The 18,455-nt window shown below is 44.0% G+C and overlaps 1 protein-coding gene across 2 annotated transcripts in view; it reads right to left on the reverse strand.

The window, feature by feature from the left end:
• Nucleotides 1-18,455, reverse strand: part of FREM1 (FRAS1 related extracellular matrix 1) — a 303,886-nt gene that overhangs the window by 238,920 nt on the left and 46,511 nt on the right. For both annotated transcript variants that reach the window (XM_029605792.1, XM_029605799.1), the window contains exons 6-9: nucleotides 14,261-14,369; nucleotides 10,403-10,534; nucleotides 3,940-4,284; nucleotides 1,669-1,811 (exon numbers count right to left, since the gene is read on the reverse strand). In XM_029605792.1, the coding sequence (XP_029461652.1) occupies nucleotides 1,669-1,811; nucleotides 3,940-4,284; nucleotides 10,403-10,534; nucleotides 14,261-14,369 (729 nt within the window). The remainder of the gene's footprint in view (nucleotides 1-1,668; nucleotides 1,812-3,939; nucleotides 4,285-10,402; nucleotides 10,535-14,260; nucleotides 14,370-18,455) is intronic.

The following is an 18,455-nucleotide window of genomic DNA, read 5'->3' on the forward strand; positions in this document are numbered from 1 at the left end:
TCCCTCCCATTGAAGAGCCTCCTTTCTGTTGAAAGAACTTTGCCTCCTGCACATGTAACTTTCGAGGTATTTAAATGTCTCTGTCATATTTCCCCTTTCTCAATTTTCCTGTAGGGTACACATGTTCGGATCTTTAAATTTAGAATGAAAACCATTGATTATTTTAGTAGCCAGACTCTGGACCAACTCCATCCTGTTTGTTAGGGATGTGCATCCATTTTCCACGTATTTGAAATCCACAACTTATTTTTTGCTATTTGTTAAATACGTGGGGAGGCGAAACGCATCGCGACTCCCCACGTATTAAACAGATTTCTGTTTAATTCGGCCTAAATAAAATTTAAACCCCCCCCCCCACCCTCCTGACCCCCCCAAGACTCACCAAAACTCCCTGGTGGTCCAGCGGTGGGGTCCGGGAACTCACTCAGACCCTCGGTGCTAGTTTCATCATGGCGCCGATAGCCTTTGTCACAGGGGCTACCAGTGCCATTGGTCAGCTCCTGGTTCTTGATGAGGTTGCAAAGGGGCAGATCTTCCTTATCCTGGCCCTCCCAGATAGAGATTTCCCCGCAATCTTTCTCCAGGCAAAAAACCAGGGGTCTCGCAAAGCTTCTTACAACCAAAAAGAAAATCCCTCAAAACAACCCAGAAGACTAATAAAACCAGTCTGGAAAGGCAGCTTCCTGACCTTCTCTCTAAACTGGAGGCTAGTGGTGCCTGAATCCAGGAGTAGGCCAGAAACAACTGAGGCAGAATCTCCTGACTCCTAACTCCAAAAAACCAAACTGCACTGCCCGGCTCTCTAAAGGAGAGAGCTGCTTTTATTAGCTCACAGGGATGCCGGGGCGGCGCGCGGAAGTTACGCCTGCTTCAAGCAGGCGTAACTTGCCCAACAAAGGTAAGGGGGGGATTTAGGTAGGGCTGGAGGATGGGGTAGAAAGGGGAAGGGAGGGGAAGGTGGGGGGACGCGTAGGAAACGGAGGCAGGCTGCCCGGCTCGGCTATGTGCGTATCTTATAAAATCTGGTGTACTTTTGTTCGCGCCGGTGGCACGAACAAAAATACGTGCGTGCGTATGTTTTGAAGATCTACCTCTATGGCACTATCGCATGCATTAAAGACGTTTTTGCATGCGATAAGCCCGGAACGCATGCAAAAACGCCTTAGCACATTTTGATAAATGACCCAGTAAGTCTGATCATGCCTTAGAACTGTCCTACAGTTAGCCAAATAAAGTTATTGGGCTAACTTTAAGATAGCTGGCTATATTCAATAGTGCGGTGTCACTATTGAATATACCTCCAAAGTAAGTCGAATAACTTTATCCGGCTGATGTTGCAATCTGGCGAGTGACTGAATATGGACCTCAGTCTAAGTAATTAACCTTTGTTCAGATCAAGTTCCGATGTTCTAGTTATGAGGCCTAGTTATTGCATTATCAAGATTCTTTCATCCAATAATAACAGAATCAAGTTGGAAAATGAATTGATAATAAATTTCTCAAGTGAATTCTCAAAGAATGTGAGGAGTAGACAAATATGCAAAGCAAGCACCCCGCCATTCCCTTCTAGGAATCTGTCTTGCAAAGCAGTCATGAAATCGTGCCTCTATACTTTTACTACTTGTTAAGTAAGACCACTAGAAAAATATTTCCAGTGCAATGCAGTACCTGTGGTTCCGAGAGATTAGGAGGATCATGGCTGTCAGACAAAATAAACTCAAATGAATCTTCAAATACTTCTCCCCCAAGGTGGTGATAGTGAATAATCCCATTGAAAAGGTCTCTCTGTAGGAAGCCAGTGACAGGATAACCTATTGCAAAACAAAACCAATTTTAAAAATGATTTATTTAGTCATTAAGAAGTGGATTTCCAAAGTGGGCTAGCTAGTAAACACCCAAAATACTACAGTGCAAACAACTTCAAGAAATGCACATATGTTGGTATAAAAGGCAAATTGTGCACACCTGTGAGTTTGTGAAATTCCATATGCACAATTTTCTCATGGATGTTAACTTTTGCTTCACAAACACAGTAGCTATTTTTCCTGTGTACTTTTCTTTTAGTGCAGGTTCATGCAAATTCATATTTAATAAGGAGCTGCAATGGAAATTTATGCAAAGCAACTCATTTTATGGCCACATAATTAAACTGTGTGCAAAAAATGTTTTTCAAGTGCAATTTTGCAAATAAATAAATAAATAAATACATAAATACATAAATAAAAAGTCACTTCGATGAAGTATAAGTAAAAGCTTTTGCAAAAAAGTCTGTAGAAAAAGTATGTGCACAATTTTGGTGTTGGACATATTTGCATGGGAGTTCTGCTATCAAAACTGAGCACGCTCTATACAGATGCACGTGCCAAGCCATTAACATGGCCTCAGAGTTAGCAGGCTTGCAGCATTTGAAATGTATCTGCTCTTTAATGCTGAGCAGCCAGATTTAGTTATCTAGTTGCATTAATTGGCTAAACTGAACCACTAAGGAAATGGACAGTCTCCAAAGTGTTCCAGGAAGGGGGAAAGATTTACCACCCTAACAGTAAGTATGTCACAGGGACCGACGGTTGGCCCCTGTGACATAGTGAGGGCAAAGGCTATCAGCTGCCAGTATTCAAAATGGCAAGGATGTACAAGGAAACACATTTGTTTGGGATGAGGCTTTATTTGAATTTCAGTTCATTTACTATTTTTTTCAGTTTGTTTCATTTGCTGAGCCAAAATAAACATTCAATTAAAAACAAAAAAAAATGGCCACTCTTGAACCCCCCCCAAAAACCATGTTTACCCCTTCTGTATAGGTTTCTGATGTAGAAAGGGCCAGGAGTCACTTCTGCCCCAGTGGTTCCTCAACTGAAGGTGGTATCAGCCAGCTCTGCACCATGTTGTTGTACAGCTGTACAGCCTACGGCCATGCAAGAAAACAGCATCAGTGTTGGCCTCAAGCCCGGTTGGTACTATTTTTGAACCAGGAGTTGGCAGGGCAGGAGCAACTGAAGATCATTCCTCCTCTTTTCTACATTGGAGATCTTTGTAGAAGCATTAAACAAACATGGTCTGGACTCTGGAGGTAGAGGGGTGAACGTCAGGTCTTTTAGGGGTTTTTATCATTTACTTTCTCAAATATATTTTTTTGGGGGGGATTCATTTCATTTTTAAAGAAATCAAAGTGTAAATATTTCAGCTCATTTCTAATTTTGTTTATAAACAAATGCATACTCCTAATTATGTGCTTTTACAGGATTGTTCTAGGAGAGTTGTTGGTAGGGTCACGATTGTTAGTTTATCAAAATCTCAGAGCGGCCGTGCCTGTGGGCCTGAAAAGTTAATCAGGGGTGTGAGGTGCAAGGCTGAATTTTCACCTGGGATAGTGGTTCCCAAATCTGTCCTGGGATTCCCCAGCCAGTCAGGTTTTCAGGATATCAGCAACGAATGTGCATGAGATAGAATTGCATGCACTGCCTCCACTGCAGGCCAATTTATCTCATTGCATAAGCCCAAACAGGCCAGAAGAAGACAGCCTGTATGGGCGAGGAAAAGGTGGAGCTGTGCTTGGCCAGCACAAGAAGAAAGCCGCATGAGGCTGTTCTCTTGTCAGCTGGCGCAGAGGAAGAAAGCTGCAGCACTGGGCTGGAGGCATCAGATTAAGAAAGGGGTAGGGAGGAGCAGAGTGCTGGATTTGAGGAGATGAGAGAGGGTGACGGTCAATATGGAAACAATTAAAAGGGGGCCTAGCCACAGAAATGTATCTAGATCCTTTTAAGTGCTAAAAGTGACCCTGGACAAGAACTCTTGTACTTTACTCATTTAAAGATTGAGGCAGAGCTGCACATTGCATTTAAAGTACAGATAACTTATAACAGTTTCTAGTTTGAAGCTACTGTAGTTTTTAGAGGGAGGAGAACAAAATGCATTTGTGGAAGATGAGGACAGCCTTACCTACAACATCTGGTCCCGGCTTCTTAACTATTTCTCCTGCTTGGGAAGGCCTGGTAATGTTGAAGTATATGTAGTCATCGCTGGAATCCATGTCAGAGGCCTGCAGCATGGAGGCTTGTATCAGGATGGTCTGCCCTTCACAGAGCTCAATAACAACGTTGGTGATGAGGATGGGGGCACTGTCATCCTTAGGCAGGATGTTGATAGGAAACTTGTGCCGGATGCTGTGGCGACCATCAAAAATCCTGAAAACCACAAAATCCTTCATACTATCGCTGTCGTCATGATGGTAGCAAACAACTCCAGCCTTGATGTCGTTCACCGTGAACATGAAACCTTTCCCACCTAATGAAGCAAGGAAGGGAAGAGTTATTTCTGTATTTATATCTGTCTACATTATGCAGAAATACAGGAAGCTAAACAACCCATATTAAAATGTATTCCCATTCAAGCATAGCAGAATGGCCCACAATATACAGTAAGGTATTTAGACTTTATAGATTAACATAGAGAGAGCGGGAGAGAGAGAGAGAGAGAGAGAGAGTGAGAGAAAGAACACATGCGCAGGGGTAGGAAACTGGTCCTCGAGTGCCACAAACAGGCCAGTTTTTCAGGAAATCCACAATGAATATGCATGAGATAGATTTGGGAACAATGAAGGCAGTGCATGCAAATATACCTCATGCATATTCATTGTGAATATCCTGAAAACCAGGCCTTATTATGGCACTCCTGGACCAGAGTTGCCTACACATAGCTCTACAAATATATACATATAGCACAGAAATACAATCTATTAAAAACAAAACAAAACACAGTTGCAGCATCATTCAGTGTGTACAGCAGTGCCACTAAGATGGCTTAGTTAGTTAATTTTATTTGATAAATCACCTTTCTTTGTTTAAAATCAAGGCAGTGTACAATACAAACATATAAACAAAATCACATTGAATAACAAAACATAAATTAGACATACATTAAACTGACTTACCAAAATTGATTGATGCCGGAGAGAAGGAAGGGAGGGGGTTCCGGAAATTCCACCACTGGGGGGATAACTATGAGGGAGGGTCTGAGTGCTCTGGGGGAGAAACCAGGTATTTGATGGACTAGAAAAAGGTCTCGATCTTCCCCGGAGAGGAAGGATGGTTCATGATGATCCAGAGGTGTCATGATGATGTCGTGGGAGGGGGCATCATGACAGCGCTGTGAGGGTGTGTATATGTGTGTGGGTGTGTGTATTGGTGCAAGAGAGGAATCTCCAGTTTTGATTGGGAGGGTTGGAAGAAATGCCCCCCCCCCCCCCCCCCCCGCTAACCAGACCTTTCACTTTGAGTGAGTTAGCATGGGGGCCATTTCCAGAGGCAGCGTGCATGCTAAACATTTAACACCTGGTGTAAGGCAGATGTTCAATTTTTGGTATAGGCAGATGTTCAATTTTTGGTATTAACAATTCCATGGAAAACAGCGGTTGGAGAAGAGCATACCTTGCTATTTACCATATATAAGTTACAGTTTCATTTAAATGTGATTTTCCTTGATTTATAAGGGTGCAGACACTAATTTTAGTACATGGCCCTAAGGTCTCTTCGGACTATTTTCACATGTATGATAAAAGCCTTATTGTATGCTATTTTAAGCGCACACGAAGGGCCCTTACTGAGCATGCTAAATTTTATTGTGTAGGCCTCTATAAGGGTAATTTTTTAACTTTTACATGCAGAATTTATCATACATTTTCAAAGTAAGCTTATGCACATAAGTTTCCTTTGGAAATGCTTAGGAGAGTGCCCATCACCATGCACAAAATACCTGCACAAAGTTCTATCCACTCTTCGCAGGTTGCATCTTGTGCAGACGAATTTATGTGCATACTTTAGAAAATAAAACAGTATCAGGCCGCTTGCGAGCAATGTGGATTTTTAAAAAGCCGCAAAATACGCGCATATGTACCCGTGTGCACGTGAGAAATAAGAGGGCGGGAAAGGGGTGGGGCATGAGTGTTCCTGGGCAGGGGATATGCTAGATATCCGCGTAATTTTGATGCTGCTCCTGAGAAGCAAGTCTATAGATCTTGAGTTTTAGGGGTTATAGGACAGGCTGAGAGGTCCGGGTCAGCTGGGTGGCATGCAGGATGCAGAGGGATCTGAAAGACCACGACATTAACTGGATAAACTGGTGAACTCATTGGAAAACTGGGAATGTGCCTCGCGCGAGAGCATGTTTTAAAATCCGCTGACATAAGCGCGTAAAAGCCGACAAAGTCCTACTGAAGACACACGTGCTCTAGCTATGCTCGAGTAACCTCTTAAACTTAGGCGCATGCTTACATGTGTATTTTACAACATACAGGCGCAAGTGCGCAAACGGATTAAACATTTCAGTATATCTTCACTTGTGTGTGCTCATTTTAAAATTATTACTGTCTATGGCATGTAAGTCCCAACACAATCCCCGGAATGCCTATCGCCACTGTGCATAAAAGTATTGGCGAAATGGGGCATTAAAATAGCCTGGGGTCTTGGTTACACTCACCGAGACCCCAGGCTATTTCATAGAAGCCATTTATGCACATAAAACCGGGTGTTATTCACACATATGGCTTTGAAAACGTCACCCCTAGGGTCCACAAATTAATTGCTTTCGGAATTTCTTATTTTTTAAACCTGCAGCAAGGATATTGTTAGTTCAGGCTTCAAGATATTATTTCTTCTGTATATTTATTTTCATATATACATATTTTATAAAGATATAAAACCCATGCCAGCATTGCAACTTGAAATTTAAATATGGTATGACAAACGGGAATTTCATCAGCTTCAGTATGGAAAAAAAGAAAAAGGGAGAGGCTGGAGAAGAATGGGTGTGGCAGTGCGAGGAAAGCTTGAAGCAGAAATTACTGCTTTCCTCCCCAAACATTGGCAAGGAAAGCCTGGATCCACTCACTCAAAGAGCGCAAAGGGTGTTACAGAGGAGGAGAGACCCAATAATCCTCAGCCAGCACCGGGTGTAACCATGCAGGAGACCCATGCGAAATTCCTGAACTCAGTTCTTTTATCTGAGATTAGTTGGGGTTGAGGGTGGTGCAGAAACAGCAGACCTGTCTGTCAGTAGAGAGATGTTCAACACTTTTATTCACCAATGAGTTATAGGGTGAACTCACCCTAGGATTCAGATCGGTGTACCCAAGTGGTAGAGTCAATGCCATGTCATCCGAGATATAGATGGAACCGGGGTTGGCTCAAGGTAATCTGCTGCCTGAGGAGAGGGATGAGATGGGGGCCCCCCCTCTGCCCCCTACCCCCCTCTGCCGCCCACGTCCACCCCTTCCCCCATAGGCTCCCTCTCTCTGGCACCCAGTAGGAGCCTGCCACCTAACCTACTTCCACGCATGGTGTCCGGAAGTTGCTCTCCCCATGTCTCACTTGCTGGTTCTAGTGGTTACTCTCTTCTGCTCTGCCACCTGGTTTGTTTCTTGTGGGGACAGGATGCCAGGGGACAGCCGGCGGATCTGCGGCCCAGAGGAGTCCTGCTGCCCCTGCTCTATGCTCCTCCCGAGCCATTGCAGTCCCTAGAGCAGGCCCAGATAAAGCCCAGACTGCTGTATGAGCACTCTGGACTGCTGAGCCAAGTTAAGGGTTCGGCCTATGTGGAGATGGGCGGTGGCAGGACCAGGGTGCTGAGCGGTGCAAGTGGTCCTTGGGAGGCCGAGTGGCAGGACGGGCTTGGGCTGCGCAGGGCATGGCTCTTATGCGAGGTCCGCTGGGCGCTGTTTGCGCGGTTTGGGGCCTGGTGCGGCAGCGGCACCAGGGTGGCCTTGGAGCAGGAACTGAGCATGGCCCCTGCAGGAGAGCCTGGAGCCGGCTGCCGCTTGGAGTGGTATCCACGCGCCCAGATCCCCAAGTGGATGCTGGTGCTGGAGGACTGCTGCTACACCTTTGCAGTCGCCCTCTCCGCCGCTTCTCTCGCTCTGGCCAACGCTGGCATCGAGATGTACGCCATTTTGGTGAGCTGCGCCCTGAGCCGGGGCCCCTGAGGCCGCCTGCTTCTGTGAGGAAAATGGCAACGATGGAGGAGACCCAAGCTGCGTAGGGTGGGAATTCTGTGCAGAATTCCCCCAGGACTATCCACCAGAGGCCTGCAGGTCCTTTGTTGTTTTGGCGGCAGGGTGAGATGGCTGCTAGAAGAGTTGGGGGGGGGCTGTTTTTGCTGCTTCCAAAATTTGCCGTCTGAAGCAGCTGCCTCACCCTGCCTCATTATAGAACCAGTGACCACCCCTGGATGGAGGTGAAAGGATTACATATATATATATGCACTTCATAACCCCTGTACCACTTTCTCATTGTTAAAGATAAAGTTTTCTTAGTTTGTACAAAGTTTCTCTTTCTTTCTTTCTACCTTTTTCCTCCATAGCTATTTAGTTCTTTTATGTTATTATATATAATCTCAGAATGTTTTTACGATGCTTATATCTTACACCATTTGCGTTTAACTATGACATGTTATTCTGTTCATTGTATTTTCCTCCTTTCAGTTCAATGTAAGCCGGTATCATGTGCCTCACGAATGTCGGCAAAGAAAAGTCTATAAATAAATAAAATAAATAAATATCTATATCTATATCTATATATACCACAAAAACCCCTTTCTGAAGGGGGAAAAGGAAAAAGCACCTATATATACTTATAGTATTTAATACCACAATTTTTTAGAGTAGAAATGCATATTTATTGAAAACATCTTTTTGTAAAAATAATTTATAAGTATACAATACTAAATCCTCACATGAAAATGTACTATATAGAATGTGCAGTACCTGAACCTAAAAACCCTAAGACCTCTCTCAATGCTAACTACTCACTAACGTTTACTAGCTGAAATAACCCCACATCCAATCTCTGTATGTCATCACATTTAAGCACAATATACAGCAATACATGTATAACACATTTCCATCTATGAATGCATGATGTAAAATTTACACTTCATGGGTTGTTAATCTCCAATAGTCCAGCATAATGATGACATTTGAAAAACAAAAGAGAGCTGTTATGCCTAACCATAACATATGTCACATAATGTGATTACAATGGCATAACTCATCACAGATTGATCCCTATCTCTGTGTCCAATGATGGTAAGTTCACTTGTATTTCTTATCCCATATATACCGTATTTTTCGCTCCATAAGACGCACTTTTTTTCCCCCAAAGGTGGGGGGAAAATGTATGTGCGTCTTATGGAGCGACTATAAAAAAAAAACCAAACAAAAATCTAACAAACACCCCCCCGACTCCCCCAAGACCTGCCGACTTAATTTCCTACAAAACCCCCCCCCCCCAAGACCTGACAAATTAATTTCCTGCAACCCCCCACCCTCCTGACCCCCCAAGACCTGCCAAACGTCCCTGGTGGTCCAGCGGGGGTCCGGGAATGATCTCCTGGGCGTGGGCCGTCGGCTGCCAGTAAACAAAATGGCGCCGACGGCCCTATGCCCTCACTATGTCACTGAGACCGACCGCTGCTATTGGTCGGTCTCAGTGACATAGTTAGGGCATAGGGCCGTCGGCGCCATTTTGTTTACTGGCAGCCGACGGCCCTATGCCCTCACTATGTCACTGAGACCGATCGCTGCTATTGGTCGGTCTCAGTGACATAGTGAGGGCATAGGGCCGTCGGCTGCCAGTAAACAAAATGGCGCCGACGGCCCTATGCCCTCACTATGTCACTGAGACCGACCGCTGCTATTGGTCGGTCTCAGTGACATAGTGAGGGCATAGGGCCGTCGGCGCCATTTTGTTTACTGGCAGCCGACGGCTCACGCCCAGGAGATCGTTCCCGGACCGCTCCTGGACCCCCGCTGGACCACCAGGGACGTTTGGCAGGTCTTGGGGGGGTCAGGAGGGTGGGGGGTTGCAGGAAATTAATTCGGCAGGTCTTGGGGGGGTCAGGGGGGTGGAGGTTGTTAATTTAAAGGGTTGGGATGGGGGGGGGTTTTGGGGGTTCTCACAGAAAGAAAAATTTTCTGATCTGGGGAGTGGACCGAAATGGCCCTCCCCAGACCCGAAAACAAAATGGGGAGAAAAAAAAAAACTATGCACTCCCCTAATTTGCTCCATAAGACGCCCAGACGCAGAGCCGGTTTAGCACAATTTTTTTTTTTTTAAATTTTCCCCCTCTGAATCCTAGGTGCGTCTTATGGTCAGGTGCGTCTTATGGAGCGAAAAATACGGTATATATATATATGGCTTATAAAAATGAAGGCCCGTGCCATCTCATCTTTGAATCCTGTCCCATCATCCTCTTGGCAGTTAAGCTGGAAGGCTAGAAGTTGGAAAGTTTGATTAGGATAGGAGGGAAAAAGTAGATGTTAACTAGAATAAGAGCCCCAATTCATCGAATACATATATGACAGAAATACCAACATTTATCTTCAGTGTATACACACAAAATCATATTTCACCTCTTATAGTGATTCGTCCATGCTGTAAGCCATCTACAATAACAAGATGAACCGCATCAATGTCATTGTTGTCAACTATCTGAAACTGTTCCCAACTGATTGGTCGAGATTGGCCTTCTAGGAGATCAAGACCTGCAGAATAATGAATGGAGCTGTAGAAAATATAATTTTGTAATTGTAGTGCAACAAATGCCATCCCATAGCCATATACTTTAATAACTTTTTGCAACTGGTATTATCATAATGATGTTAATATGAATAGAAAAATGATGCATCTTATATTACCTATTCTTCTGCATTTTCATTTGTGCATTTCATTCCACATCACATGGTATTTTGTTGCATATTTTGTTCTCATGCAAACTGCATACTGGTAAAGGATACTATGGGACAGGTGTACTAAAGGGTTTTTCACATTTTAGGGCTTATACAATAAGGGGTTAATTTTAAAAGCCCGGTGCACGCCCAAAACCAGGAGATACATGAATATATATGGCTGGCAAATGCTGAGCAGATTTTAAAAGCCGGCCATGTATGTTGAAGAGGGATTGGAGCCTGCTAATGCTGCGGTAGCCCATGGCATGATTGAGCACTCAGGGGGTAATGCGCTACCCAAAGCTGAGCTCCAAACGTGGATTAAGGCACTAAGGGATGACATGATGACCATAAAACAAGAGATTGTGAACACTGTGGCCAAAATGCGTCGTGATATGTTGGAGCTGGGGAGACAGGTGGAAAAGTCAAAATGTGCTGGAAGAGCAGGCCTCTGATATGGCGCAGTAGCATACTACTTGTGACAAGCTGGTGCTTTCACAATCGGAGTTCAGTGAGCAAGCATATAGAGGACCTTGAGAACAGATTCTGATGAGTGAATCTGAGTTTCGGGGGGGGGGGGGGGGTCCCGGACAGAGCAGAATTTGGAGACTGCTTTTAAGTGGTGGATAGTGTGTGCATAACTGACTTGGGAGCTATTGAATTTAATGGTCCCTTACAGTACTGGAAACAGAAATCCTCTGCACGACTACAGAGCAGGTACAGAATGTGCAGTGGCAGTGCAAGCCTGTCCACACTGCCCCGACCCTGCTCTAGAGGATCTACCTTTAAGAATAAGAAGGGTAACTCAGTCTTAATCCTTCTGCAATCTGGGCCTTTCTGCTAAGACTGCCAATAGTATCAAAATGTGGGGGGTGAAAGGGGGATTTGAAGCTGTAGATACCTCCCCACTTGGAACTGAACTAAGGGAACTAACCAGACTACCAAATAACTTTCAAATAGTAATAACGTTTTGGAACTGTTGCACAGTGATCCACTGGCCTAGAGATGAAAGAATATGTAAACCTTTTGCAAATCACTTTAACCTCGCAGTCCTTCCTGTGAAGTCTTTCTTTGAATGACATGAAATAAAGATCTGCAATGAGTCAAAGGTAAGATTTCAAGAAGTAGTGGGGCTGTCAGAGCACATTCCCCAGAATGGGATTATGCCATCTTCACAAATGTCATGTTTCCGAATATCAAACAAAAAGTAGACTGATTGTATTCATCATAACAATTAGGAATGAATTCTGGTAGGGATTCTGTGATTTAGCTAACATATTGCTCTGTATTTTTTAATGCATTGAGCACTGCATACCAATTTTAAGTAACACATCTCAGACAAGTGCAAAATATAAGTGTTTCAATAAACAGAACTGTTTGAAGGTAGCAAATAAAACAAACTTTACACCCTTAATTTACAATAGCCCTCACAGAGAAGTAATATGCTGAATAGGGGGATTTTTTTTGTATCCCCTGAATTACTTCAATAGGTTTTTAACTTTTTTTTCACAAACTTCAAATTGTAGGGAGTATGAAAACATTACAATCTTTAGTTTGAAATTTAAACTTACCCGCAAATTTCCTTTCCTTTAGTCCTGCCAGACCAGTCCAGACAAGTGTGTTATGTCCCCCTGCTAGCAGATAGAGACAGAGAAAGAAAGCTCAAAGCTGACGTCACTCCCCCTACAGGGGTCTGGTACTGCCTTCAGCCCTTCAGTTTTCTATGTTAAAGCCAAAAAAACCAAAGACAGTTGTTTTGGTTTCCAAATCACCTCCACAATCAAAACCTGATGCAGCCAAAACACTTCACTCCATGGTCATTAATCTAGGAATTAGATATCCCTACATCAAGACCATGATTAGGCCAACTACTTTTAGAAATGCAATAATGTAATTGGTGTTAGTTTTCTGAACTTGCCAGAACTGAGGGCCTTTGATTACCACAGCTTTTCTGGGTGGTTTCTGGTCTGGTCTGCACTAGTTTTGACAAAGGAAATCTTGGACTGGATCACTGAGAATTAAGTAGATCAGAGTTTATGTCACAATGAATTTTGATTTTAAGGTCCAAAAATGCTCCAAACATTTTTCCCAAGTGACAAAGGACTGCTTCACACTACACATCACCATTTAAAAAAACACTCAAATATCCGTAAAACTCTAAAAACCACCTGCTCCTCTTTTAAAAGCTATAACTTTTACAATCAAAATAAAGATTGTGTAAGGGTCTTGAGTTTCTCCCTTGGGGCCCAGATCTTTAATTTTATTAGAATTGGGTGATTTTAGGAATTCTTACCCCCAAAATCATCAGGGCTCAGATGGGTCACTTTCAAATTCACTTTTTGAACCCAGGCAGGGGCATCTCCAGCATTTCTGAGGTCTGCCCACCTGCATCCTATGTTCAATTTGTAACTCAGTGGTTAAAATAAAAGAAGGGGGGGGGGGTAACTTTTCTTTGTTAAATATAATAGATAAGAAAATGCCTTAAAACACACATAAGAAACTGCTGAAGCCATTCCTCTGTGCAAAGATAGTGAGAGGGAAATTGAATTATTTTTTTTATTTCATTCACTTAGCTAGCCGAGTTCAAGAAGGCTTCTAGACCACAACTTGAGGGAACTTAATTAGTACAATTGTGGAAGAGACTGTCGGTGCCAGTGTAATTTGGAAGACAGTATTTCTGTTATTTAAAGTTTAGTTGGCTTTCAGCACTCCATCACACTCATGGCCCTTTTTACTTCACAGGCCTCTTCCCCACTGGCACTTCAACAAGGACCCCCACCACAGACTGCAGCTGCTGGATGCCTCCTTCTTCCTGCAGCACCATGCGAGTAAAAGTCAACAGCATCTCAGTGCTGCTCCGGCTTTTCCAGGCCCCACACCGGTAGCAGCCCTAGCCAGGGTAGCACCATACTGCTTCCGGCCACGGAATCCAACACTGTCCCAGTACAACTCCCTAGAGCCAGTCCTGGCCCAAGGATCTCACTTTAGCCCCAAACCATGGCCCCGACCATCTCCCCAGACTCTGCACCATCTCCCAGGTACCCTAGACATCAGTCCCAAGAGCTAGGTAATTTTTTCTTTTATGTTTACTGTCCTCATTTACACAGAGAAATACTGAAGTGTTGAAGGCAGCACCAGACCCCAATAGGGGGAATGAAGTAAGCTTTGAGCTTTTTTTCCTCTGCTTCCATCTGCTGGCAGAGGGAACATAATCCACTTCTCTGGCCTGGTCTGGCATGGACAATAAGGAAGTTACAGTACTTTTTAAACATTTTTGTACTAAGTATAGTGAAAATGCCTAGTATCATAAGCAAAATGAAGGGAGATGGGATGCTGGGGTAATTGTAATTGCCCAGTTTCACATTGGTCACATTGATAGATATTGCTATACACCGCTATGGGCAAGTGTTCTACCTGGTATGGTGGGCTATATGAAACAAATTCAATCTACAAGAATGCCACTTCCACACATGTATACTCTTAATGGCAGTATACCTTTTTGTGCTTGTTGTTACATAATTCAATCACCAAGTTAAGTCTTACCCATGTTCCATGAAACCCGAGGAGCATTTGTGTCTGCTGGTCTGATAGAAATATGGACTGTAATCGGGGAACTTCTTTCAAAGAAGAAATCATGAACCTCAAACTCTACCTAGTAAAGGAAAAGGACCCCTTATTATTATACAGCATGTTCTAATACAAGTACCTCTTGTCTTCTGTAGGTTTTTTTCAACACCAAAATATTTATACTGCAATTTATACAATTATTTTTTGCATAAAATCCAGTTGTGTTAGAGCAGCGATTCTCAACCGGTGTGTCACGGCTCCCAGTGTCCCACAGCCCCAGTTATACTTCCCTTTACCTTTCTCTTGCCCCCCACGGGCCAATGGGAAACTTCCTCCCTTCTTCCTGCCAGTGGGAGGAGGAAGCCTCTGTTGGCTGGTGGGAAAGGAAGAAGGGAGGCATCTCATAGCCTGGGGGTGGGGTGGTTTGAGGGGGACTGGGAGGAGTGGCAGTGTCCAGGCCCGTGGTGGCGAAGAAGCCCGACCCTATGGCCGCCATGGGCTGGAAGTGCTGAAATTAAACTCAGTGGCGAGCCACAAAGAAAAGAGATCAGCCACACAAGTAACCACAATAGAGATGGGATTCCCCAAAGCGGCAGTGAGTCACAAGCACGAAGATGCCAGTTGCTCCAGTGATTCCCCCCAATGCAAAAGTGAGCATGGCAGGACCACGTTTAAAGTAAAAGTGGTCCTGCCTTGCTGATTACAGATGAGGCAATTGGAGCGCCCAGCGGCCGTAAAAGCAGGCAGACGGTGGGCTGGCGGGAACCTAGGGATATCCCGACAGCCAGAAGAAAGGCTTGAGTGCTGTGGCATAGTTTTCTAAAATAAATGTTTGCTGCTTCAGTGCGGCTGAGAAGGCAGCAGCAGCACTGGGAAATCTGCCACTGCAAAATTAAAGGGGAACACAGCATTGGGGCTCTAAGCAAAGTGTGTGTGAGAGACAGGGATTGGGCAGAGAGGTGACTGGGGTGTGTGTGAGAGACAGAGACTGGGCAGGGAGGTGACTGGGGTGTGTGTGAGAGACAGACTGGGCAGGAAGGTGATTGGGATGTGTGTGAGAGACAGAGACTGGGCAGGGAGGTGACTGGGGTATGTGTGAGAGACAGAGACTGGGCAGGGAGGTGACTGGGGTATGTGTGAGAGACAGAGACTGGGCAGGGAGGTGACTAGGGTGAGTGTGAGAGACAGAGACTGGGCAGTGAGGTGACTGTGGTGTGTGTGTGAGAGACAGACTGGGCAGGGAGGTGACTGGGGTGAGTGTGAGAGACAGAGACTGGGCAGGGAGGTGACTGGGGTGTGTGTGTGAGAGAGAGAGAGACTGGGAAGGAAGGTGACTGGGGAGTGTGTGAGAGACAGAGACTGGGCAGGGAGGTGACTGGGGTGTGTGTGAGAGAGACAGAGACTGGGCAGGGAGGTGACTGGGGTGTGTGTGAGAGACAGACTGGGCAGGGAGGTGACTGGGGTGAGTGTGAGAGACAGAGACTGGGCAGGGAGGTGACTGGGGTGTGTGTATGAGAGAGAGAGAGACTGGGCTGTGAGGTGTCTGGGGTGTGTGTGAGAGAGAGAAAATGGACAGGGAGGTGATGGGTGTGTGTGAGAGAGCGAGAGAGAGACAGACTGGGCAGGGAGGTGACTGGAATGTGTGTGAGAGACAAAGGCTGGGCAGGGAGGTGACTGGGTTGTGTGTGAGAGACAGAGACTAGGCAGGGAGATGACTGGTGTCTGTGTGTGTGAAACAGAGACTGGTCATAGGGATTAATTGGTGGGTGTGTGTGTGTGTGAGACTGACTGACTGACTTGTGGGTGCTAAAGAAAAGGACCGTGAGGACAGAGCTTCAGTAGCCGCTGCTGCTCCTGGTATGTGGTTTCAAGGAAAAGGAGTAGGAGAGTTGCTGGAGAGGGTAAGTAAAGGTGGCATTTTAAGCTTATTTTTCTTGATTGACTGCCATTGTAATTATTATGTGATGTGTCTGCTGTTTTGAAATATTTTATTGATATTTGGACAATTTTTAATAATTTTTATGAGTTTTGTTTGACTTTATTCTGTTCATCAGCTGTTTTGAAACATTTATTAATATAGTTTTACAGTTATTTCTGTTTTCCTAATAGGAGGTGTATTAGTGTTTAAGACATAATTTAATATTTGTAGTGTTGCCTTTTCATAGATAGGGTTGCTATGTGTTCCATAATGCAGAGATTAGTTTCTGTGCATTATTGCAGATCCTGGGACTGTGTTAGGTACTATATTTCTCTTTCCATTTATCCAGGTTTGCACTGCAAGCAGAGTGGCTGCGTTGGTTTTCCATTCCAGTTTGTCTCCATGGTCTTTCTGTACTTAGTGAAAGTCAGTTCTGTGTGTGTGCCCGAGGTGAGGTATTTTACTAGCATGTAGGCATTTGTATCAATCTTATTTGTTGTGTTTTCTCAATAGGATATGCATTAGTGGTAAATTATTGCTTTTTCATAAGGAGGGCTATTGTGCCTGGTAGTAAAAGGAGTTTGTTTTGCTTTTACTGAGATGTCATCAGAACCAGAATATCTTTTTTTTTTTTTTTGCATGGTGAGTTCTATGGGTAATGCCCTAGTTCTGCTCTGCATCCATTGTTAAGGGTCAATGGCGGTTCCCGTGGATGCAGAGTGTATGTTTACACATAGCCCCGTGACGGTCATATGTTCAGTGTGTCACGCATGTGAAAACCATCTGTCAGTTGTATCCCAGCCGAAAAGAGGTTGAGAACCACTGTTTTAGAGTATATTAAAAGAAGTAAGCATATGCTTGTCATACTTTTAGGAAATGGAAAATTATTATTACATTACTGATATCTGCATTGCCCTCAGGGAGTTTCAAGACATGCTATTTGAGTTTCAAGAGCACTCAAGTGCATGCATTTAAAGTTTTAATGGAATGCATTCAAAGAAAAGTTAAATAAATACTTAACTGTTTAGTATAAGTAGTATTATATAATGGTTAACAAATTAAGCATTCCAATTTGTTTTATAATATCATGTGACTATGTATCAAAATTAATTCATTCACACGTCAGCCCTCCTTTAATCACTAACCATAACTCCTTTAATCACTAACCTCTGATTTTATTGTATATCGTTGTTATAAATGTAAACCGGAGTGAAGGCCAACACTAATACTTCGGTATATAAAAAACTTACAAATAAATAAATAAAATAAATAACCAATGAAAAGACATCACATCAAAATAGTCTCTAGCCTCGCTGAAAAAAAACCCATTTATTGTTTATTTGTTTGTTATTCTAAGGACAAAACAAGTGACATCCTAGCCTCAAAAGAGTTTTTTTAGACTGTCAGTGAGAGGAAATGTAAAAAAATGGCAGAAGGGTTTAATATTCCAGGAGATTTTATAAGTGTGATAAACACACACCGCAGGAGGTGCATCAGTGAATGCATTTAGGGTATGTGCACATTTCTTTAATTCTCTAATGAGCACCTTTTCATGTGTTGATAGTTTACATATTTTCCCATTTCTTAAATTGCCTCCTATGTTTGTAGATGAAGGAAGACAGGAAACTGCAGCTCTTAAATGACATACAGCATCAGGAAAAATACCTACTGATTTTTGGAAATAGCATTTTATCTCCCTTTGATTCAATGACAAATGCTGTTCGAAAACTGATGGTAGAATAGCAAGGCTACACAACACTTATAAAGCAATGGTTACAGGATTGCCGTGACTATTTTTGAAATATATTTACATTCAGTTGCTATAAGAACAAGGGTGTCATGCATTTGAGCCCTTGGGCTGTGGCATGGTTGATGGAGCCTAGCAGGTGAACCTACTTGGCCCATGCCAACAGCTGGTAGACTCGCTGTTGCTAGGACTGGAGCTGGAGCTTCACCTATACCAGCCCCGTTCCCCGCAGGTTGAGCCTTTGGATTCCAGGGGCCAGTAGGGCTTAGGCAAGAGTCCTGCAAGAAGTGAGCAGATAAATTTGAGACACAGGAAGAGGTTAGAGCTGGCAGCGAGCAATGGTATCCGGGTCCAGGCCAAGGAATCAGCAGGTCTAGGCAGAGAAAGGTACAGGGAGGCAAGACAAGGAACCACAGGCAGACAAGGAGCAAGGCAGGCACAGAAACAGGAAGACAAAGCACATGGAAAGTAGCACACACTGCAAGGCTGAGGTTGCTGAGGCACTG

This window comes from Rhinatrema bivittatum, chromosome 1, assembly GCF_901001135.1.
Source record: "Rhinatrema bivittatum chromosome 1, aRhiBiv1.1, whole genome shotgun sequence".
In the NCBI taxonomy this organism is placed as follows: Eukaryota; Metazoa; Chordata; class Amphibia; order Gymnophiona; family Rhinatrematidae; genus Rhinatrema; species Rhinatrema bivittatum.